Below are 25,362 nucleotides of genomic sequence, written 5' to 3'. Positions count from 1 at the left end.
GCCGAAGGAGGTGTTCCCGAGGAATGTTATCGTCCGCTGCCTGGAGAAGGGGTGGATGGAGGCATCGCTGGTGCTCGACTGGATTAAAACCGTGTGGTGCCGTCGACCAGGCGCGCTTTTTCATCCAGCATCAATCCTGGTGTTGGATTCATTTCGCGGACACCTGACTCCTGATGTGAACAAGAGGCTGGAGAATACAAAAACTCACCTTGTAGTTATTCCCGGAGGCATGACCTCTGTGCTGCAGCCACTGGACGTCTTTCTGAATAAACCGTTCAAGGACAGGGTACGGAAACTGTACAACGACTGGATCCGGGAAGATCAGGCTCTGACGCCCTCCGGCAGAATCAAGCGACCGTGCGCTTCTCAGATAGCTGAGTGGGTGTCTGCCGCGTGGTACAGCCTGCCTCATGACATGGTCGCTCGTTCGTTCAAGAAGTGCTGCATATCCAATGACCTCGATGGCACAGAGGATTACATCGTATGGGAGGTCGACAGCGAAAAGGAGGACTCTGTTTCCGAGAACTCTGAGTCCGAAAGCGAGGAAGGTGAATAAACGTGTTGGCCAAGATGTTCATTAAAGGTACTTTGTTTTGCATCTGTAAGCCTCGTGTTATATTCGTGGTTTTATTTTTTTTCCCACTGGGCAGCATGTAAAGTCACCCCTCGCGTTACATTCGCGGTCGCGTTACATTCGAGTAAATACGGTATTTCTTTTGTGATTCAATTATTTCATGAGATAAATACACCAATTAGTCTAATTCTTGCAAGAACACTTAAAAAATGACCACTGAAGAAAAACTTCAGATGAACACATTGCTGGACACTAGAAAGAATGAGCAACACAATGTTGCAAGCAGTTTTTTGATTGAGCAAATATTTCTTGTTTTATTGCATAACAAAGTTCCAAGGTCAAAATATAGCACTATAATGGTCACAAAAAGAAGCCATTTTAAAAATTTTGAACAAAAAATAAAACATCTACTTGCAACATTGTGTGCTCTATGTATTTGGCTTCATGCTGAAAAAGAAATTATTACTCTATCTGCAATAGGTGCCGAGATATTAAGGCCACAAAACTGCAAGTGGTCGACAATGCATGCTTTGAGAAAAGAACAAAAAAGAAACGGGGGATTATTTAACGGACATTCACTGATGCAATGCACACATTTACAATTTAAAATGGCTAGAAATCCCCAAGAATGTAGTCTTTTTGCTTTCCAACGTCCAAGTGTCGCCTCTTCCATTTTGATTTGCAGTTGCAGCACATTCAGCTGTCACTTTTCCGGCTGCGCGAGTCGCAGGCAGTGACCTTTTCTTCTTTTTTTTTTTTTTTTTTTACGTTCGTCATTTTGCCACGTCCTCACATAGAGACCGCGGTCAGGAACGTTTATTCCGGAAAAGAAATTTGGAGCTGTTTGCTGCTTCCCAGTGCTCTGCATTGCACGGGAAGCAAGTGCATTCACTAAGGACTACGAACGAGGACTATGGACTAAGGACTATGAACGGCGAGCTCTACGAAGACGTGTCCCGCAGTTTACGCATTGGAGAATAAGTTTGACGGCGATTTCTTATCCACGTTCACGTTTTTAAGTGCGAATATCGCCGCCGTGTGTTTTACACTTCGCCAATCTCGGCAAACTGTTTAGATCTGACGATCGTGAACTCCGCCTCGCCAAGCGGACTGTCCGCCGCGCTCCCGTCATCATCAGGAAAATAATCTGACTATCGCTTCGTTGCTGGAGCTGGTGCGAGTTCAAGCTTTTTCTGTTTTGAGCTTATCTTTCTGCTAATCTGCGGCCTTATCTTCCTACTTATCTTTCTGCTCATATCACTGTCACCGCGGGTGCGACCCCTGGCAGTAGCAGTCTCCCGTGCTGGGGAACACGCTAGGCCTACTTCAGGCTCGTACACGCCATCGTTCGGCGCGCGACTTTCGTCGGCCTGAGCGTACACAGCCGGGGCAGGGCATTACTTGAGATAATTAATCAACTATTCTTTTCACTTTTCACAAATTCTTACTGTGAATGCGCCTTGCGGTTCGGAACCAAGTGCAGCCGGCATCACGTCTCCGCCGTCTCCCCGCTGCTCGGGTGTGCCGAGCAGACGCTGTCAGCCAGCTCCAGCAATGTGGTGACGCCTTATCGTCACGTGCACCCCGAAAGCCAACGTGATTGCAAATGCCACGTTTTCTTTTTTGCTATTGTTTATGCGCCAATGGGCGAATGTAAACAGCAAAGGCACCAATTTGAAGACTAAAGGCTGCTCTTTCGAATGAAACCTAGATAGCTACGGTGCCGCGCACAAAATGGGAGCTACGCCTCGCGGAAAATGGTTGTTTCGGGGGTCGTTTCCAGCCCGAATTCGGGCTACATCGATTATATAAGTTGTCATTGTGACTAAAATACCGATCCTAGAGATGAAAAACATAGCAGATAGGTAGATAAAGAGCTACGTTTTTCACAAATCACATTTTCTAAAAAGTGATTTTTTTCGCGATTTTTTGGTGACCCGTGTCCCCTCTTAAGGAGCAAGCGTAGCAGGTTTCTTGTTTCTGCAGTTGTGGGCATGTGAAATCTACCTAGAGGTGGCGCCACCGTCACTCCAATTGTGGGGCTCGGCAGTCGGTGACGCTAGCAGAAATACACGCTGCTTATGTCTGCTTCTGGGTTTACGGCAGGCTTGTTGGCGATGAAAACGGGCTTTATGCAATGCAATTAGCAATTTACTGGTTAGAGTGTTCCAATATTGCTGCAAGCAGAAAAAAAAAAAAAAAAATCAGTGGATTTCACCAATGCAGCAAAAAGAAACGAAACAAAAGATGTGCACATTTTAGGAAAACAAGGCACGCAACCACCCGTTTTTAAATTCACTGGCATCGCTTTGCATGCTTTTTGTGTTGTATGGCACTCACAGGCCTGATACTTGGGCCTGAACATGACATATCGCTTTTTCAACAGCATGCTTGTGCCTTATACGAGTCAGACAGGCAAATTTAGTGTCAAGCATTGGTTAGAGCAAAGTTCATGCTCTGACCTGCAGTACTTATAATGAATCGAGGCAGCCTGGTTCATTTTGTAGTACTTGACTCGAGGATTAAGCATTTGAAATGCAGCATTGACAGCATTCTGCCCACCAGATTGTCGTAGACTGAGTGGACATCACCTGTGGCTATAGACAACCAAGCGCAAGTATTCCCCAAAAATGAGATTACGCTGACATTGTACAGAATATCTCACTGCACAGAAAAGCTGACGTGTCTACGTGTAGAAAGCTTAGTGGACTGAATTTGGCGAGCTCATAGGCGAATGCTTCTTACGGCCAATTTCAAAGAATCTGGTAGAGTAGCACTGTATCAATGACTAAACGATCCTGAAACCAAAGAAAGTAAATGGAATTTCTGATGTGTGTGAATGGTAGATTAGTAGTGTAATGATTTTTTTATAATACCAATAAATTTAAGGGGTTGTAATGATTCTAATGGCCGGGCTACTAGCCTACATTGATCTATGTGTATTACTGTATTTACTTGCATAATGATCGCAATTTTTTTTTTAAAGTACTGACGCAAATTTCGGGGTGCGATCATTACGCGGGGTAAATTTTCTACAAAAAATTTTTGAGCACCGAAAACGCAAACAAGTTGCAGGTGAGACGTCTTAGAACATATATCTCGATTACAACCAAAAATAAAAGCTGAGTAAGGCTTACCTTCGCAATAAAAACGCACATTAAGCATCACATGGAGTGCACAATGCCCATTTATTTTTTTTCGTCAGTACTCTAATCAAAGTCTGAATCCTCGCCATCCTCGCTTTCACTGCTGCACGACTCATCGGAAACGGCAGTGTCGTCGCTGGGAGCATCTTCACAATCCCACAGGAAGTCATCTTCCGTTCCATCCAAAGCGTTAGATAAGCCTGTCTTAAAACTCTTAGCCACTACCTCGTCGGGCATACTGCTCCACGCTTCTGTGATCCACGAGCACAGCATCTCCACGGATGGCCTTCTAATCTTTCCGCTCGGCGTCAAATCATGCTGGCCCATCGCCATCCACTCAGCATAAAGTCGTCGAACGTTGTCCTTGAACGGTTTGTTCAAAGACACGTCGAGAGGCTGCAGCAGCGAAGTCAGGCCGCCAGGTATGACTGCAATGTCCGTGCGCAGCTCTTTCAGCTTGGCACGCACGCTGTCCACAAGGTGACCCCTAAAACTGTCCAAAACCAGAAGCGAGGGAAGCAGAAATGCTTCTGGTCTTCTTCCCCAAACAGTCTTGATCCAGTCGACCATCAGGTCTGCAGTCATCCACCCTTTCATCTGTGTACGTATATGGATGCCACGGGGAAGGTTTCCCTTCGGAATAGTCTTCCGTTTGAAGATCACGTATGGTGGCAGCTTCCGCCCGTCGGCCGTCACAGCAAGCATGACTGTGCATTGCTGTTTTTCTGCGCCAGACGTCTTCACGAGGACGCTCCGAGCGCCCTTCTCGTTCACAGTTGCATTCCGGGGCATGTCGAACGTCAGTGGAGTTTGATCGGCGTTTCCAATTTGCGACATGAGGTAACCGCATTTTTCGCGAAGCCTAGTGACGAAGTGATGGAAGTCTATCACTTTGCTTTCATACGCGGCTGGGAGCCGCTGGCACAATGACGTCCGCCGCCTCAGGGAAAGTCCATTCCGTCGCATAAAGTGAGTCGTCGAACCGGAGCTATCGCGGAAATCCTTTGCGGCGATTCCCAGCTTCCTGGCAGTTGTGCGCGCCTGCGTCTGTATCTTTTCTAATGACACTGCACAACCATCCTTACGCAGGTCCCTCACGTATTCTAGGACCGCCTCCTCAACACGAGGGAACTTGCCCGTTTTGGGTCCACGGAAAGCCCTCCGTGTCTTGTTTGTAGCCATCAGCTTCTCGCGCTGCTTCTTCCAATAGCATATCCTCATTTCGTCCACGCCGAAATGCCTACCAGCAGCGCGGTTGCCATGCTCCAGTGCATAGTCGACAGCCTTGAGCTTGAACGCGGCGATGTAACTGGCATACCGCCCCATGGTGAAATGGCGTATACTCGCACAAAAACACAAAGCACGCTACGACGCTGCCGAATTGCAAAATGGCGAACGCCGCAAAGCATGGAATCATGGGAACTCCAACGTTACTAGACTAGTTTGGGAACTCGTCGGAATGCATTCGCTGCGGGATGACTGCAGATCAACCACCAGGCAGCTCCATTTTCGGGGTGCGATCATTACGCGGGGAATTTAAAAAATGGAATTTTGACCTCAAAATTCAGGGGTGCGATCATTACGCGAGTGCGATCATTACGCGGGTAAATACGGTATGTAACATTTAGTGTAACAGGTGCTGCGTAGATTCGTTTCTCAAACGTTCGAGCATTTCTCGAAAGTAAAATGTGCTCGTTACCACTGTTACAGATGCGCAGAATACTTCAACAGAACAAAAAAGAGATAAATGCATTTATGGGTTTAGCATGCCATGGGACATCTGTTATAATGCGGATGATGTAGGGACGAGCATCGGTCAAGCCTGTGGCATGTTGCAAGTTGCGCGTCTGCGTCATAGATGGCGTGAGCCGAAACGATTGCAGCGAACCTGGTATCGGCGTTAGCTGAGCTGAATTTAAGACTATTTGAAATAAAATTACTTGACCACAAGAGACAATAAAAACGGGCTCTTGCATTAAACAGTAACCATCAACAGCTGTTAAAAAATAAGACATTTGAAAAAAGTTTAGTGGAAGTGACACATTGCGGCCGCGCCTGCAGCGCCGCCGCACTCATCAGCAGACAGGCGACCACCGCGCAAGCGAAAGCAGATCTGTACCGTTTCAACTAGCGCAATGTCGCACATGTATTGTTGTGCGAAGTGTTGCAGCACATCTGTCAAGAGCAGAGAGCACTTCTTCAGTGTTCCTGCTGACCACAGGTATGTATACGTATGTAATTCTCTTAGTTGTTTGGAGACGTTTGTTGTGTCAACCGTTGAACGTTACGATTTGAAACTGCTGGAGGCACACAGTTTTGGTGACCTGACTCGATGTTGTCTTACAAGTGTGGGAGGATCAGTTAGTTTGGTTGTATAGATTTGTGTGTGCCTGTCACCACCTGGCTAAACTTTGAATGTTTTAATCCTTTGAGATATCTAATTAGTTCCCTTACATATCCGTGCCCTCAGACCCAATTTGTTATGTGGCTACTCTAATAATGTGTCCTAAAATCAGCGGAGTGGAGACACTAATGATCAGCTCGGTGAGTACGTAATTAAGTGCACTGTGTCCTGCATAGTATAAAGCTCAGAAGCATTTACATACACAGTTACATACTACATAGATTTGTTTCATATTTAGGAGCGAAAAAAACCAGCAGAAAACAAGGTGCACAAAGCCGTCGGGATAATTTTTGACAGATGCACAGGCACTGTTTCTGGATGATCACCAGACCCAACCACCCAGCGAGCTTCGCGGAAACAATGCTGAAAACTTGTGCTTATCGCAGTACTGTCATTTCAATTTCCGCTGTTACATATAGTAGTTACCACCATCACCAAGCCTGGCTTATCTTCCCAATACTCCGCGTCAGCTGTTCTATCAGCTAATCGCTGTCAGCGCATAAGCGAATGACCGTGAACTCTCTACGTAGTTTTCCTCTCTGCTGTGTCCCCTACATCATCATCATCATCATCATCAGCCTGATTATACCCACTGCAGGGCGAAGGCTTCTCCCATATTTCTCCACTTAACCCGGTTGTGTGCTAGCTGCATCCACTTGACCCCTGCGAACTTCTTAATCTCATCCGCCCACCTAACTTTCTGCCGCCCCCTGCTACGCTTTCCTTCCCTTGGAATCCAGTTTGTTACCCTCAGCGACCATCGGTTATCCTGTCTTCGCACTACATGTCCTGCCCATGTCCATTTCTTCTTAATTTCCACTAGAATGTCGGTAACTTGAGTTATTTCTCTGACCCACTCTGCACGCTTTCTATCTCTTAATGTTACCCCTACCATTTTTCGTTCCATAGCCCTCTGGGTTGTCCTCAACTTAAGTAGAACTCTCTTGGTTAGCCTCCACGTTTCCCCTATGCTTTTTGCTAACTCCCAAAAACTTTCATTTTATTTTGTTTGTTTCTTTTTCGTGAAATGCTCAAGGTCTAGCCCGGTATCGCTTCTTCATGGCACTATAGGGAGGGGGCCGAGAAAGCCAAAGTAGCTTTCGGATGTTTACGGAAAAGGCAGCCTTGTGGCATCGCTCGTACCGCTCCCTTTTTTTGCACCGCTGTTTTCTTTTTGAGCTGCGCACTTTTATTCATTATTCACGCTTGCAGTAGCAGTATCATCTTAGCACATTAAACGCAGAATGTAAAATTATCTAGTCTTTAAAACGTGGTTGTTTGGATCCATACTTGAGTGCATCGCTGCTTGTACTGATGTACATACAGTCGACGACCGATTTTTCGGACTGTCAACGGACCGTGATAATGTCTGAAAAATCTAATGTGCACCAAAAAAGCTCAATTTATTGCCTGTTACTGACTTTAAGGCCACAAAAAGTGATGCACCACACTCCACTTCCGTGCTAACAAGTCCGCCTGAATTTTGGCGAGAGTCGTGTCGTTAGCCGACGAAACGGTTGTGACCGCTTGCATCAGCTCAGCTTCCTTCGGCTGCGCTGCTGCAAGTAAGTCATCGTCGTCGTTGCTCTCAGACTCCGCACTTGGCGAATAGTTTCTGCATCTGTGAGCCCAGACTCGCATCTGTGAGCCCACAGTTCCAACTCGTGGTCCACGTCTGTGAACTCTGAAAACGAGGCGCTCGATAGAATTTCGACAGTGCGTAGGTCATCAATGAGCTGCTCGACCATGGTAGAAAGAGTATGTGGTAGCGTAACTCCCATAGAAGCCTGCGTGTCGACTCTAAGCGAGGCTTTAGTTTCCCTGCGCCCCCTGCGAACTGTGTGGCAAAGCACACATGTGACATCACAGTTACATACTATTGGCGGGGAATTTGATTGTCTTTTTACTTCTGGACGAAAAACAAGGCCAACGACGACGGAGGCAAAACGATGCTCGGATAAGGCAGAAAAATGGACACCTTAACTGTTCGGCCAACTTTACTTGACATGAATTTTTACTGTCAAGTTTTACGTTGACTGAAATGTTACGGCATCTTGAACCACCTTATCATAGCATCGTTCTGCCTCCGTCGTCGTTAGCCTAGTCTTTTGTCGCGCGTCATGCAAATGCAATCTGGGGCGTATTTCTTCGGGCACGTTTGTGAACATGGGCTTTCAAATTAAAGGGCCTTCAAGTGAATTAGGCAAGCACATGTATAGAATCACATGGCTTGAGGGATTTCACTAAGGGCATAAAGGAGTGAAGCTGTGCTGCATTGGAAGCCAGGCTTTATTAATTCAAGATTACGTACATAGATGCTTCACAAGAATGAAAATCTTGAAGTGTAAGAAAGCGACCACCGCTCATTCGTCATGTTCTTCATGAAGTCCTTGTGAAAACAAAATGACCTGAGCGTAGGTCTCCAAACGAGATGCAGTGAGATAATAAAAGGGTACAAGATTTTGCTAACATTTTGCTAACAAGCAAAGTACATATGAGTGTCGAAGAACAAAGAAAACGAACGGAATAACTAACGCTAGCGTTAGAACACCCAGCTGTAAGAGCTTAGGTAAGCAATTTAAAGTGGGATTGCTAGTATTTAGAAGTTAATGCGTCTGAGAAGGGAAAATATCTGCGATATAGCTTCGCTCCAATCTTGCCCTGTTCACGATTCCATTATTTTACTCGCGCTCCATTTGTCACTGAGAGGAGTCAGTGTGAGGCTACAAGTTTAAAACTTCATCATTTAACATGTTCATAAGACAGATCCCATTGACAATAGGAACATCCCTGTGATACCAGCTAAAGCACATTCAGTGAACGGTGGTGCTGTAATACGATGCAGTAAGCAAAACACACAGCAAAGGGAGCGGAACGGAAGGCTTTGCGCAATGCGACGCGTCTTTGGGGCAATAAAATCTCACCTTCACCATTCAATTAAAACAGATGCAGTGATACGCCGCTCATGCAGACGTGTATCCGTGAAACAAGCCAGCACTTTTGCGATGTGCCTGAGAGGCCTAGCTGAGCCACCGAGCTGTGATGCAGCATTTGTCCCATCGTCCGGAAATGCGCACATGCAGCGGCAATCAGTTTCTCGACGAGTATACACAGTCTTCGCCTTGCTGTAAAGCTCTACCACAACCAGCAGAATGAAATACTGACTGTTTGACACAGATAACCCACTCTATATGCAGCATGGAACGATGAACATTGAACCGGGGCCAATGACGCGCCCATCTCACGGATGAAAAAGGTTTGGTCTGGGCCATATCTAAGCTTTGGGCAACTACGCAGCGGATACGAAATGGCCGGGAGAGGCTGTTAGAAACAAGTTGAAATATTATTATAAATATGACACGTTTTTTTCTTGCGCAGGAAACGAAAACTGCATTCATTCCTGATCGTGAATATTATGTTTACTTTCTAGTTATTTGGAGTTCTGGCAGATCTTATTTTTTGTGCTTTAATAGTTGGCCACACAGTTCGCAGGGGCCCTCATCATCGAGTTGATGCCGCTGGCAATAGGCAGCTGCACGCGTTTTATTCCAAGTTGTGTGACCAGTTGCATTGGCCTTGGCTCGACGACACTCTCCTCGTCCAAGGCAGCCGACTCGTCATTCAGCACAAATCCTGCATGGCGGAAGCAATTGCGCAGCATTTTGGGTGCCACCTACTTTCACGCATCGGCGAGCATACAAAGCGCTTCAAGCAAATCGACAGAGTAGGTTTTCCCACTGTCGAAGCACACCACCAACCACTTGATCACAACACCGACTCCATTGAGTGCCTTCTCGCTGTCGCGTTGCACACACACACAAAAAAAAAGAGCTCCTTATAAAATTTGGAAACAGCTTCTTGAAGAACTAAAGCCGATTCAATTCAATGCGAGCCACAGTAGCGCCAGAATGTAGTTCTCGCATCAGCTTGACCACGGCGAGGCCTACTCGCTATGCTCGGTAACGCACGTGAAACGAACGGCAAACACAGAGGAACAGGCAGTGGAAGTGATCAAGCTAAAAGAAAAAAAAGCACTCCGGCAGCGACTTTGTTCCGGAAGCGGAAGCTGCTAGGCAAATAATATAGTCTCGATCCAGTGTCAGTTTAGCTGAGAGAAAGAGAGAAAAAAACACTTTAAGAGTGCAAATTATGCACTCAACATATTCTTCGCCTGGTTTACCAAGGCAAGCTGGTCTTCCATCTGTGCCGATGACAGCCAGGCACTCCAGGAGGGAGGTGAAGGGAAAAGGATGTAGTGACTAGACTGGGCGACGGAGGAGCGGCATGCAAGGCCGGCACCGGTTTTGAGGCTATCGAAGGAAAAAGGAAACACAAGATGGCAGTGACAGCACTTCAAAATGTGTGGAAGTGGCCCCGCTGACGCTTTGAATGTCCGAAAAATTGAATGGCCCTCCCTAGAGTGTCCGAAATTTTGAGCCGCGTCATACATTGGCATTATAAGGTCTGACCTGGGGCGGGCAGAAAGTTCGAATAATCAAGCATGTCCGAAAATTTGGGTGTCCGAAAAATCAGTCGACTGATGAGGTACTTCCTAATATTCGCTATATTACGCATGGCAACAGTTGTAGTTTAGATGTGCTCCGCATTACCATGGCCGGGGCTCTGCACAGTGTAAATCTAGTACAAAGATAATACTAGTGATCAATAAAATACCTCCTTGAAACCTTCTCACTAAATACCCACTCATTTTTCAACAGGTGCTAGCGCAAGCATAACCGGGCCCACATCAGAACCTTGGGACTCACCTGAGGAAATAAAACATGATAGTTTATTGCAAAGTGCACATTTTATATCTAAAAAAGGTATGCATTAATACTCTTGATATTTCCGTAATGAATATTGACAGTTGCTTAAAATTGTATAAACTTTACTTTTCTAAAAAAAAAATTTGGCTTTTTCCTAAGTGTAGCTCACATAATCAGTGAAAATGTTCATTTTTTAAGGCATACCTCCATAAATACTTAATGTTACTGTTGTCAGAACATATATATTGTTGTAAAGCAAAACACACAAGTTAGAGGACAAATATTAATCAAATTTTTCACAAAATGTTTATTTTTCTAATACCAAAATCTTACAGAGCATGTGTAATGCCAGTTAGTTTTATATGCCCGTTTACATGAATGGAACTCACTTTCCAGCGTAGTGCACGGGGGAGATGCTTGAGGACAGCACATGTACTATCACTGTAATCTGTCTGATGGGGCTAGATTGAGAAGTGTAAGGCAACTACAAATGTGAATGGAAACGTGTAGCCAATTGGATTACACTTAGCATAACAGCTAAATGAGATACATAACAGAATACGATGTGTCACAGTTTCATTGAGGTAAATGTAGCTTCTGTAGCTTGGAGACAAATGTGAATGGAAACGTGTAGCCAATTGGATTACACTTAGCATAACAGCTAAATGAGATACATAACAGAATACGATGTGTCACAGTTTCATTGAGGTAAATGTAGCTTCTGTAGCTTGGAGAACACCTTTGAAAAGTCGTTAGCTAATATACTAAAGCTATTACTTTGATGCGGCTGCTGCCTTCTATCACTGTTTCAAAATGTTCCATGTTGATTGCTGAAATTTTTACTTGCCTTGCCACATTTCTTCATAAATATTCTCCCAAAAAATATTCTCTAACCGCTACATGTAAAATTATGTTATGAATGACAATTTCAGTACAGGTATACAGGGGCCGCATCCAGCGGAGGTTCCTTTTGGGAACCGTTCTATTTCAAGATGACTTCAATTTGATGTCAGCAAGACAGCGGGCGCCACCTCACTGGGAGGACTGGAAAGACAGCGGCCAATCAGCGATGGCGCCAGATCGTAGGCGTGTCCACCACGAGCATGTGGTTTTTTCTCATACCAAATACTTGTACCGAAGTGGTGTAGCACAAAATAAATCTAATAATTACATAGTAATGCAAACTAGTGAATTATAGACAAGTATTCTTGGAACCTTCCTGTTAACAATTGCCGAGCAATTTTCTTGGCTAGTGAGTACCTTTTTCTCCGCTAGATGGTGTCGGATGTGCGGTGGCGTCGTCTGCTTCCTCGCTCGCTGTGAAGTTTTTGTAAGTTCTGTCTTTCGCACAGAATGGCAAATATCCTAAAAACAAGGTCTACAACGCCTGTAGTATGCAGTCCGAATCACGCTAGCTTTATGATTGAGGAGTTGCTGCAGCCGTTGCGAGTACGAACGAGCTGGAAATTAATGGAATGTGCGTCAAAAAAAGGTGTACCCTCAGCTTCATCGCGAAAGTACACAAATTCGCACTGCTTAAGTGCAGCACCCGATGCCGCCAGGCGCGGGCGCTGCGGCCGACGGCACTCCGGTCGTGCGCTGCTCCCTGCTCGTCGCTAGGCCTTGTTTCTTTTGCATCGCAGCCACGGCGGACGGCATTTTAAAATCGTCTGCTTCGCTGCGTCTCTAGTGTAGTCGCTCGCGTGCTCCTGTGCACGATTCTTGCGTGTAGCTTCGGAAAACAGTGACAACCTGCGCTGCCGAACTACATGTGGCGAGCTGCTTTGCTCATGTTTTGCGCCGTTGTTTCTGGATCGGCCGATGCGTACACATGAGATAAAACACGCGTGCACGTTACGCACTGGCACTTCCTAAACTATGTGCGTCCAACTGAAAGTGCGCGTCGGTGCAGCAGTGCGAAAAGAGCACGCAGGTCCGATTCAACACCGTACCGATTAAAATGGCAGCATCAACCTTCGTGTAAATGAAACGTGCGTCAAAAAAGGTCTGTCCTCAGCTTCATCGTGAAAGTACACAAATTCGCACCGCTTATGTGCAGCACCGGATGTCGCCAGGTTACCGCAGAGATGTCGTCCGCGGGCGCTGCGACCGACGGCACTCCGATCGTGCGCTGCTCCCTGGTCGTCGCTAGGCCTTATTTGTGTCAAAGCCACGGCGGACGGCGTTTTGGAATCACCCGCTTCGCTGCGTCTCTAGCGTAGCCGCTCGCATGCTCATGTGCGCGATTCTTGCGTGTTGGTGCGAAAATCAGTGACAACCTGCGCTGCCGAACTGAATGTGCCGAGCTGCTTTGCTGATGTTTTGCGCCGTCGATTCTGGCTCGGACGATGCGTACACATGAGATAAACACGCGTGCACGTTGCGCATTGGCACTTCCTAAACGATGTGCGAAAGGATGTCAAAAAAAAAAAAACACTGCACTATTCTTTTTGTTAATCTCAATTTTAAGATTCACGGACGAATAATTCGTGCTCACCTGTCATCTGATATCCAAACTTTGTAGCGATCATCAGTGCGTGCTCTCGTCGGTGATACGTACGCGTATACATTCCATTCGTTATGCACAAGAGATGCCTCTCGCCGACCATAATGAAAGCAGCTCCGGACTAAAAGTGACGACGACATATGTTTGCACGCGGGCAACTCGCACGCTCGATCGTCTGCCAGCATCCATGCAGAGTCGGTGCTATCGCGTCAACTTCGCGAGGGGTCACCGACCACCGTTGGTCAAACTGCAGAAGACGGTACCAAAGAGACTGACCCAGGCAGAGCGAGAGAAGAAAGCGGTCTTGTAGAAAGCTGTGCTCGGCAGGAGTGCACGCTAATTTGCGCTGAATGGGACAGGGATATGAAGGAAAGTGCTCCCTCCGCGGCGGCCGCCGGTATGTGTGGACTCCGACCTGCAGGTATGCGCTCGTGAACGACCCGAGTCGTTCGGGCTGCTGTCGCACACAATTCCGAGAGGTCAAGAAACTGAAGATACCGGCGGCCGAGGAAGACAGCAGACAAGGTTGAAAGCTATGCAAATGCAGACGGGACGGGAAAGGCAGAGACCGTGAATGCATGGGCGACGCTCTTGGGAAAACAGGCGCGACGACCGGAAGTCTGAGAACTGAGCGTCACCTGATGACGCTTCGTGGGCGGGGCTAGCGGGGCGGAGTTCCCGAGCTGTTTTTGTTTTTTTTCTGGTGTCTCGGAGTGTTGAGTTGAGGGCAGTGAGGAGGAGCGCCATTTTTAATCGCCGATATCTCTGGTGTTAATGAAGCTAGCTAAATTCTTGCGGTGAATTGACCTGTGAGGGAGTACCTATCTCTCGACCGGTTTGCTTTACCCCGTTTTAGGCATTGCATGACCCCTTTAAGCAGCTGCGGCGCGTGCCTTCGCTCGTCTACGGCCATGAGGCGCCACAGCGAGTGCAGAGCGGTTCTCTCTCGAAGCGAACGAATTCGTCGCGGTTCCTGCTTCAGCCGGCAAAACGGTTCCTTTCGGAGCGGTGGCCTCGCCCAGTGTCGTAGGCGAAAAACGTGAAGCCACTTCCGGAAGTTTTGGGGGTCACGCCGGACGTGACGCAGCAACCAATTAGAAGTGGTGAAAGGAACCAGTTCCCGAACGGAACCGTCACAGGATCTGGCCCCAGGACGTTAATTATTTAAAAAAAAAATGGCATGCACTGAATGGTGGCCTATTAGTAGCCATGTGACTGCACTATATTGCGCAATTTGTGTGGAATTTTGGTTTATCTATGTGACTGACAATAAGCTATCATTTTCTTTTCATATTTTATTTCAGCTGAAGCCAGTCCTAGTGGTCTCAGTAAAGCCACGGGTTCCGGCATTGCGACACCTCCTCTGGAAACACCGAAAGGAAAAAGAACATGCGCACCTGCGTACATCCCTTGGACCAAAAGCGCATACAAAGTCTTCATTCTCAGAGTGATAAGTATAGAAAAGCACTGGGCCATATTAAAGAAAAGGCACGAAACAAGGCAGTAACGCAACAAAAGGCTCTAAACAAGCTTCAACCACATTTGCCAAAAGACCTTTTTGAATTCGTTAAAGCTCAGATTCGGCTGTGTTTCCAAAATCCAAAATACACTGGTCAATGCAAATGAAAGAATTGAACATGGGCTCTCTTACTTTTCTGCTGCACTAATTCGCTTATGTATGCATGCATTTCTTTTACAAAATGGAAGTTTGTCCAAAAACATTTACTCTGCGGAAGCCTTGTGTGCTTTGCCAGTGTGAAAATTGTTATGACCAGGGGTTCTTTTTCTAGAGTATTCGGGAATGCCAACAGCTCACAAAGGGTATTAGGGAACTCGGCGTGTTTAGGCTTCCCTTTCTGCTTGACATGGACAGAAAAACTAGCACACAGTCACAGTGTACAGAAATGCAAGGATTAGATCAATCATGATTGTCTGTTTACTGAAACTGTTTCTAACTTGTTGCAGCATGAAAAGGGTAAAAATGAAGTCATGACAAGAAAAATGAAGGGCGAGGTATGCACAGATTCAGGTGCTCGCAAAATCCAGTGTGCAGAACACACACGAGTTTTGTGATATGTATAACTTAGAAACACCTGGTCATGACAGTTGCGCTGTGTTATACTGTGCTGTTTAGAACTATTAGTAGCGTCTGGAGTCCATAGGCAGCAAACGAAACTGCAAGTGCTTGGATTTTTAACAATTCGATAGGGGTGTGCTCAGGTGTGGCTTGTTACTAGTGTAGAATAGAAGCATGCCTTCATGCAGGTCCAAACTGTGATTGAGTGCCATCCATATTGATTGTTACCACTCTTTTTTTTTGCAAAGTTGTACACTGGTGTTTCATGTCCCAAAGCACGACATGGGCTCTGGGATAAAAGTAGTAGTAGTATGCGGTAGATTGTATTAAGACTATCTGGCATTCTTTAATGTGCGCCGATAATCCTCAGTACACAGTCTGCTTGCAGTTACCACTCAGCAAATTTTCTGTCAGTGTGGTACATGCAATATATTCACATGATAAAAAACAGTAGTGAATTGTCACTTTCGTGCATAACTGATTGCTAATTTTTCTTATAAGCTATTTATATCCATGTATATTTTGGGTCATCTCTCAGGGTGTCGTCGCTAAAAACTGAAAAATGAACTCTGATTATTCCTGCTGCCCAACAACCACAATCACACTGCTTGTGTGAATGTGCAAAGGTGCATCACCACCAGACTCTAAACTACAATTGGCCACATTTTCTTCCGCTTGGTATATGAAAACAATATAGGGTGTCACGTATGTCTTGTACAATGCATGTGACCCTGCGAGTCATCATTTAGAGGAGACCATGACAAGAATGTAGCAGCTAAGTTGGACTAAAATTCTCCTTGTGTCTGTATGCTAAGCTATAGCACTACAACATACCATGTTCTGCTTAGCCTACTTCTGTATTGGGATTTACTGTGCATGAGCAAAAGCTGGGACTGTCCTCTGGCTCTTTCTGTATACAGTCGAACCCAGATATATTGAACTCGAAGGGGATCGCGAAATAGTTCGATATACAGAAATCGGCTTGTGACGGCACTTATGATGCGAAAAAATGATACCGTATTTGTCGCTTAATCAACCCACTCGCAAAATGAACCCACCCTCCACTTTTGCACCCGAGAATTTGAAAAAAAAGAATGCATAAAGGCCAGCTCGCTCACATGCAAGAGAGCGAAAAATTTCAAACTTGTTGACTGTGTCCCTCTCACCGCTCGAGCCACCGCAGCAGCTCAAAACAAGGTTTCTGTGCGCCGCGGCAGAAATCGCGAGCGTTTTCACTTGCATGTCGATGGCATGCGTCACTCCGTTTCTATGGTCTCATCCACAGCTCATTTCTTGACAGCGTGCCAAGATGCTGCGCAGCGATAACGTCGGGGTACGTTTATCTTTTGATAGCTCCTGCGGGGCGGAAGCGAACTTGGCAGAGTGCCCGTGATGGCTTGATTGCACAAGCCACGCCGCTCTTGGGGAAGGCGTCATGATCGCAGCAGCTGACCACATGCTTTCGTTAATTCATACATGCAGGATAAATGACTCCCACAGAAAAAAAAAAAAAAAAAACTGCCGCCGCTTAATGTCCGAACAGCACAACGATAAGAAAGGATGACTCAAAAAAAAAAAAAAAAAAAAAAGCAAAGAGAGAGCTGCCGCTTCTTAACGTCCGCAGGCGCCATAGCCATGTCAGCCGCCGCGTAGAGGGTTCGCAAGACACGCTGGAGAAAGCGTCCGACGTCTGTCTGAAAACGGGCTGAGCTGGCTTGGCGCATGAGTAGCGCGTGCTGAAGGAGAGAGATAGCTCGGCAAAAGAATGGGCACACCCACGCACATGGCTTGCAAACGTCATGTGTTGGCGCGTGGGAAACGATAACTGCAGATGTGCGCCTTTGGGGAATGGGTGCGGCGCTGCCCAGACCAGCCGCCGCCAAACTGTTCCTTCTCATTTCCTTCCGCGCATGGCTTGAAAACGTCACGCGGCAAACGGCCAAGGGTGATACGATCATCTTTGGGGAAGGCACACTTTACAGTGCGTGGTGCAGAGTTCAGTATATCGAACGACCGGTGAAATTAAGTTTGATATATGACGTGGCTTTCCTATACTTTTACATGGGATTTTCAAGGGGATATTCCGTGAGTTCGATATAACCAAAATTCGATATATCCGGGTTCGATATAACCGGGTTCGACTGTATATACATTCATAGCCACACTTGTCATATATTTCAAGCAAGTCACGTTTTACTTCCCTGATATTCATATGAATCTGCACAGAGTAATTTTGTTTACATTTACTCATATTCATTACTTATATACCTGCTTTTATATACCATCGTCATCTTGATCGTACCGTGCGTTTTTGTATTGAATCTATATTGTACGCGCACTCATATATGCGTTCCTGTCTTCCAGTTTACATTATTTCTAATATTTGTTTTTTGGGAAGGCTGTCAATAATATTGCCATGCCAGTGATGCCTAAAATTGCCGGTATTGCTCATCCATTGTTGATACTGCTGTTTCCTTGAATAAAGTGAGCTTTGAGAATTATTTCCACTTCTGTCTCTCGAGCAAGTGGCATGAGCTGCTGCTATGCAGTCCCGCCGCTCTCCACCAGACAGCCTCAACAGCCACATCGAAAAATAAGAATGAACACACATATTACGTAAGTGCTTAGACGACCATATGGGAAAATAAAGCGGGAGCAGTTATTCACCAGTATCTACTAATCTTGAATTTCTTAAATCAAGCTAGCAGCCGCTCTGTGCCGTGAATGCGCGCAACCGACGGCAACCAGCAGCTAGAACGGGTGCGGCCATATTGAATTTCTGGATTGGCTTGTCTGAGCCCGTCTGCTACGGTGGCTTGTGCATTTTTACCAATCCATTCGTTTACCGCAGCGTCCAGGCACCGCCGTCGAGTGCCCTGCGACTGAGAAACCACAACAGAGGTTTAAAAGCAAAAAAAAAAAATGCTCAGACAACCCCATCGTGGATATAGAAGACACAGAGTGGCTTGTTCAAACTGGATTTTGCTATGCAGCAGTCAGCGGTTGCATGTTTCAGTAGTTCTGGTATTGCAAACAGAAACGAGAATTTACGACTTTTGAGAATTTATGTCAATTTGTATTAAAAGCAGCAACCTATTTTACTTTGACACGATGCCTACCGACAGCAGCGCTTAGTTTGAGACACCGCTTGTGAAAGAATTTCAAGCGTCGAAGACCGCGACTGATGATGTGTCCTTTTTGGCATGACATACTTGATATGCATAAGTACTTTTTTTTAAAGGGAGCGTGGAGTAATGGCCTGTTCATATTTCTTTTGAAAGAGGCAGATAAGTAAACAAAAGCGCTTAGGAACCGCAAAACAAACAAAACGTACTCTTATACACACCGCACACGTGCACTTAAATCGCTGCGGGTTGGCACGCGACGCAAAAACGCATCCACACTGGGTAGGGTTCGCCGCTATGCTGCTAGGTGGTGACTCTGCTTGATCTCAAGGCCAATAAGTTCTTCGTCATCAACCTGATCATCACCTTTGTTACTGCTATTCTGATAATATCGGCAATGTACAACATTCCGGTAACAGGCATGCCTGCTTCATATAGCGCATGCTCTTTAAAAAAAGTGATGTCGACTTCGGCATCTCTGGCGCAACCAGTAGCTTTCCGAACTTCGTCGCAAGGTTTATCACAGTCACTGAACTCGTCAATGTCTAGTAGCTGGAGTGCTCTCGCTGCGCGAAAAGCCTGCGTGCACGAAGCAATTCGCAATCGTCAGTGGACGAACTTGTCGCCAGGCTTCGGCAATCAGGTGGACTGCACCCAGTAAATCTATATTTCATACTTCTTACTGCTGTCATAAGAACACAAAATTAGGGGCAGTAGGCGCTTCCTATAGAATTTGTGAGCAAGCTCAGCGACTCCTTGTTCCATTGGCTGGAGCACGGACGTCATATTACTCCTGTATAACTCCCTCCATGTGGTCAATTTTTGCATGGCCAGAGCAGTTGTCCGCCACGAATAACACTTTCCTACTGTCCTTCGCCATTTTGTGATCAAGAGCACGTACATACTCTCCAAAGAGTGCCGCAGTCATCCAGGCCATTTTATTGGCGCAATAAGTCGCATCTCTCGGGAGCCATGCATTTCAAAAGCACGTTGGATTGAGTGACTTGCCGATACCAAGCAGCGGCAGCTTCTCATCGCCGATGGAGTTGGCTCCGAAAAGTCTCATTACCCTGTCTTTGTGTTGCTTAGTGCTTGTGCACGCTTCTCCCTTCGGCGTGTATGTGTGTCTAGGTAGCATCTTATAGGACAGTGCTGCTTCGTCGAGGTTGAAGGTGTCCTTGTCTGCATAAGCCTTTTGCAGCTTAGCGATTCGATGATTCCGCCAGTTGTCAGCAGTCCCTTCATCAACAGGGCCGCTTTCAGCAAGAACTGTCTTCGAGGCCATTGCTGCAATTGAAGTCTGTGTGGCCCATCTGCAATGCCAGAACATCTGCCTGTTCCATCATCATTTGGGTGGCCATGGGAAGGTTGGCTGCCCTGACATTCTGGAGCCACAACATCAGTGCTACTTCAACTTCGGGGAATTTTGAGGCCCAAATCCGTTTCCGCTTGCTTGAGAAGCTTTGCTTGAAGCCATCCAAGACTTTCTGCCTTTTCTTTAATATTGTCGAAAGCGCCGAAAAGGGGATGTCAAATTCCTTGGCGATGCTTGTTTTGGACCTTCCTCCTTTGTGAACTTCGTTGATTAACGAGACTTTTTTTCTCCAGCGTCGGAGGTTTGCACTGCTTGCGACGGGACATCATTGTCTGCTACGCACACCACATACACAGCAACAAAAACAAAAATCAAAGTCAATGCTTTGTGCGCAAAGGGCAACGAAACAGAACTGCACAATCACAAAATCGCTCTTGATGGTATGCATGTGCAAAGGGCAGCTGACCAAACAAACGAACCACGCCGAACTGACTGCCCAATAAGACCCATCAGCCCCCGCGCACGAGCAGCGCTCATGTGGCTGCTCCCTAGGTCACTCGATGCGGCAGACAAAAAACTTCTGAGTCCGCGGGGATTTTGATTTTGCTCTTCGAACATGACCGTATTCGGCACTTAGTAGGAACAAAATGCTCGCTCGGAGCACGCATCACCTTTCGGTAATGATCTTGGCCTTCGGTCCTTCCCGTCAAAGTTTTGAGATATTCGCATTACGCCCGATAAATGCTTCGAGATAAACGGGAGCTAATACAGAGCGTCTATGGGTGGTGAAGGTGTAGCGTGGAAAACTCTAGACTTTACCGATTTTTCGAGATACGAGAGTTTGTGTTAATGAGGGTTTACTGTACAAGGATGTTATGCTTGGATTATATATCTTCTGAGCTCTTGGCTTGTGGGATTTAATTTTATATGTTATGTCTTGGGTGGTTTTGTGCCTGTGGTTTTCACTACTATAGTACCTGGCTAGTAATTAGGAAAAAGGAAATAAAAATGCAGTTTTCAAAAAGAACTACCTGCTGTTTAAAGCTCTTGTGCACAGTGGCTGTCTTGCTGTAATACGTCCAAATTGCAATCGTTGATTTTGACGTCGGAAAATGGAAAATTTCTGCCGTTGTTCTTTATTGGGAATGCTTCACGCTTGTTCTCTGTTTTTATCTCTGCAGGGTGACCGTTGGAGACTTCGTTGGCTCTAAATCCAATGAAGACGGTCATTGGTATCGTGCCTATGTGACTGAGAAGAAGGCCGACCAGCACACAGTGCGCTACGTGGATTACGGCAATGAAGAGAGCAACACAGCCCTTTTCCCCATGGCCTCGGAGCACAGGGCTGTCCCTGGCATGGCAGTGCTTGTTGACTCGTCGGACCCCACATCTTTCAAAACCGGGCAGCTGGTTTCATTCACAGTTGAGTCGATTGAAGGTCGCATAGCTCGGGGCACTGCTACCTCCGATGCAGACGGGAAGTCGTTGGGTGCGGTGACTCTGGTGCCCTGGTACGCTGGCCTGGTCTCTGAACCATCTGCGAAGACTTCATTCAGCCCATTGGCTTCTGTAAGAAGTTTATGCGTTGCCTTGCGAATTATTTTCATTGAGCTGTTTTTTTTTCTTCTCCTTTCTGCACTCAGATAATGAAAAGCATGAAAAGCTATGCAGCACAGTAGCTGACCAATTTTTATGAACTTCAAAATTCAGACTTGCACGAAATTACACTTCGCTGTTGTAATGGCCACCATCTTGAATTTAAACTGATTGGACAGAGTGGCTTGGCTAGGCTTTCAGCTTTTTAGTCTCCACTTAAGTTCATGGTGTGCTGTTCCCGTCAAGATTGTCAGCATAGAAAAGTCTGCTAAGAGGGTGTAAGTTTGGGCACGCAATCGCAAGACGATGGGAAGTGTTACCACTACTCAGAATGTGAGCGGGTTGGTGGAGAGGCGCTGGTGGGGAGACAGGTAGGAGATGCTCACACCGTTTCTTGGATTACCTTTTTGTCTTCTTCGAAACTGCCATTGCTGAGGGAAACTGATGCTGTTCTTACCTTCTGTGCGTCGCGTGGCATTGATGAGCATGCATTGCAGCACACTATCTCAGAGCTAGCTCGAGGCATGGTATGCGATGTGACGCACTGTAGCTTTGTTCTTTTACTCTGTTACTTGAGGAAGGGTGCAGAGAAATGCAGATAGGTATACAAGAGCATGAATGAGGTGAAAAGTAGTTAGCAATTTGTCAGTAAGGAAGTATCAATTTTTCATAGTAAGGAAGTATCTTTTGTGTGTGCGGGTGGGGAGTGTTGGCCTTTGCTGCATCGTCTGCTCTTTTTCGTGAAGCGGCTTCGTCGAACTAAGCCACTGTGCGAAGTTAACTTGGTGTAGCTCACATTCTTCCTACAAAACGTTACGAAGGACTTTACCCACTAAACTAGTGAAAGGCAGAAGCCCGAGTGTCGCATTCTGCTATGCAACTGGTACTGATTAGTAAATAATTGTTCAATTAATTAGTCAATAATTGGTTAGTCATTAAACAGGTAAATAATTACTTAGTTGTCTATTAGCATTTAGTGAATAAAGAATTACCTAATTAGTCATTAATTAGTAATTGATAATTGATTGCCATATATATGGCCATATAAGGCACGCATTCGCACATACAATGGTGATGCTGTGTGATTGGTCGAGACCTCTATGATGCCATCCCGCCTTGGCCAATCAGAGCTGCTGCAAAAGTGGGACACATTTTGCCCATGACAGCATGAGCCATTAGGGAGTTTTAGAATAGGGGGACCCTATCGGTTAGGGGGATAGGGTAATAGCGGGGCGCGAGTGCGCATGCGCAGAATCCAAGCGGGCCTTGGGTTTTTGGGTCAGCGGACGACGGCGACCCTATCTCGGCGAAATAGCGTGGACCCTATCGCCGGATAGGGTCGGGAACATGGCGGCGTCCGGCCAAGCAGCGGCCGCTCGCCTCGGCACACATTCGTCGTTACCGCTGCATGGTGTCACGCGTTCACGGCAAACGAAAGGCCAACGAAGCTTGTGCTATGTCTCATGATGCCCGCACCACCAAATTTAAGCGATAAAACGCCCCATATTGTCTGATTGCTTTTGGATTTACCGAGCTGCTAGGCTTAGCGAGTTCGCATCGTGTGGTTGCCATGGGGACCAGGCGTCGGAAAGCTCGGAAGCATGCGCGGAAGGTTCAAATGAGGTTTTCCGGCTCAGCCTGGATTGATTAAGATTGGTCGATTTCGTATTGTCTGAAGAAAACAGATTATATAACTGGTATTTTTAGGATACTTTTGTACAATGACAGCAGTTTCTGTTTAATAAGATAGCGTTGTTTTGGCTTTTATATATTTAAATGCTTTCACGGTTTACCGTCAGGGCGCTGCAATCGACGAACGCAAGCCCCGCTCCGCTGTGTCGGGAAAGCCCCTATTCTAAAACTCGCCGGTCGGCTCGAACGTTACGCCACGGCACGGTATTTTCTTGGGGTCCCCAGTCCTTGGGTTCCCCTATTCTAAAACTCCCTATTAAAGGCTCTCACCTTAATTTGTGGGCTTGAAGAAACCAGAAAGGCAAGGTGACTAGATTCAGTACCGGATGCAATCAACCTTGGTCTGAGAAAGCGAGCCCTTGCATGACACGAGAAAGTGTTTGAAGCGTCTCATGCTACTTTTGTGCCAATCGCATTTTAAGTTTTTGTTTTCTAGCCAGTCAGGGCCCGTCATTTTCTGATTTTCATGCTTGTTCTTCATTCTGAAGCAAAAGCTTCACTATGCCACCTATCGGCCAAGGTCAACCTGACAGGCCACTTGATTTCAGCGAGCCTGAGGTCACAGTGTGGCTGCATAGTTTACCCAAGTCTCGGCAGTTTACTCGCTGCAAAACCATGTGCGCCCATGTTTAAACTTAAGCCTAACCAAAGCAAACAAAAGCAATCAAAATAACACTTTTGCTTCGCCTACGTTTAACAGGGTTAAACCTCAGCCATTTTTTTTTTTCGTTACTCTTGCGCTGCGCCCATTAGGAGCGCGCATGCTGGCTGGAAAAGGGAGAAATGATGCTTCTGGCAAGAGTGTACGCCGCACAAGGCTGTATACATGTCCTGCATGTGCGTTTTGAATATGGCGCTTGTGGGTCATTTCCCTGGGCCTAAAAGAAGTGCGTAGGTGCCTCTGGCCTTTCAATAAATGAGAATTCCTGCGTTTCTAGAGCATACCCGCAAAAAAAAAATTTTGTCGAGAGGTCTTTTACAAGTCCAGGAATCGAACCACAAACGGACCTTTTATCCCGAATTTCAGCTTTTTGTATCGTGTCGTGAGGGAGCTAGCGAGCACACGCACGCACACATATGTGGGCACTGGATGCAGTTTCGTGATATTCTTCAGCGCTGTGATAATGAAGTGTGCAAACAGGTGAGGGAATGTTTGCACGGAATCGAACTGAATCTGTTCTAAAAGAAAAGGGTGCGACGTTTGTGAGCCTGTCGTCTCTTGTACGTATCAGATACTGTGTCAATCCAAGTCGTATCCGAACAAGTTTCCGAAAAGGCATATCAGAGATGGTGCCGTCCACAGCGAAATGCTTTTCTTCAGTCGTACACGGGAAACTAAAAAGATGCGGGCCATTGCCCACTTTCGGTGTCCAACATAGGGATGGTGAGCAAGCCCCTCCGCTCATGAAGGTCTCTAGCATAGAAAGGTAACCACAACCGTGGTTGTAATAAGCCAGTACACAAAGGATTCATGGCACTAGATTGTCAGTGCAAGCCGGGGAAGCAAAACCAAATGAGCGGCATCATGAGTGATGCGCTGGTTGCGAAGGTCACGATCATAAAACCAACATTGTTCTAACTTTGATTGCACTGACATGCTCACATGAATGCGTGAAGGAAGACGACAGTGACTGGCGCCGCAAAGCCTGCGCCCAAGGCAACACTAACAATGCGGCCAAGGGAGCTCGCGAAACACAAACCATTCAAAGTATTTTGATGGCGGCTCAGGCGCTCTGTTCCGTTTTTCTTCTCGTGTGTGCGTGTGGGGTTTTGGAGCCTTCAAATTTAAAATAATGAGCTACCAACTAGCCCAACAAGGAGCTCTACATTGCGCGCGAGTACGAAGGTTGCAGTGGGGATGGTGGGTGTTGAAATTTCAAGAGATGGAAAAGAGGTTAGGAGGTGTAAATGGAGATCTAAGAGTGAGATACTTTTTCCTCCTGGCTCCTGACTCTGACTACACCACCCGGCTCTTGAATTAGCCGGTATGGAAGTGGATCATGCTTTCAAACCCCTTGGAAAAGGTTCCTAGTGTTTGCTGTAGCTATGTGACTGTTACTTTTTCAGGAAGACAGCATGGGAGGTATAATCTTGCCTGCCCTTAAAGGAAAATGACTTTTCCCAAGTGTAGGAATCTGTTTCCACCCAAAACCAAAGGGTC

General features: G+C 46.4%; 1 protein-coding gene across 5 annotated transcripts in view; it reads left to right on the top strand.

Annotated features, from left to right (window-relative positions):
- The window catches only part of LOC146184560 (tudor domain-containing protein 1-like), a 279,793-nt gene that overhangs the window by 188,245 nt on the left and 66,186 nt on the right, over positions 1-25,362 (top strand). For 3 of the 5 annotated variants that reach the window (XM_084609423.1, XM_084609424.1, XM_084609422.1), the window contains one exon: positions 21,095-21,482. In XM_084609423.1, the coding sequence (XP_084465549.1) occupies positions 21,095-21,482 (388 nt within the window). The remainder of the gene's footprint in view (positions 1-21,094; positions 21,483-25,362) is intronic. The other 2 variants (XM_084609425.1, XM_084609426.1) reach the window with 1 other exon arrangement.

This window comes from Amblyomma maculatum, chromosome 7 (genome assembly GCF_055883805.1).
Source record: "Amblyomma maculatum isolate TAMU_Amacu chromosome 7, ASM5588380v1, whole genome shotgun sequence".
Classification (NCBI taxonomy): Eukaryota; Metazoa; Arthropoda; class Arachnida; order Ixodida; family Ixodidae; genus Amblyomma; species Amblyomma maculatum.
The sequence above is the reverse complement of the archived record's forward strand: the minus strand, read 5'-3'. Positions and strand labels throughout refer to the sequence as shown.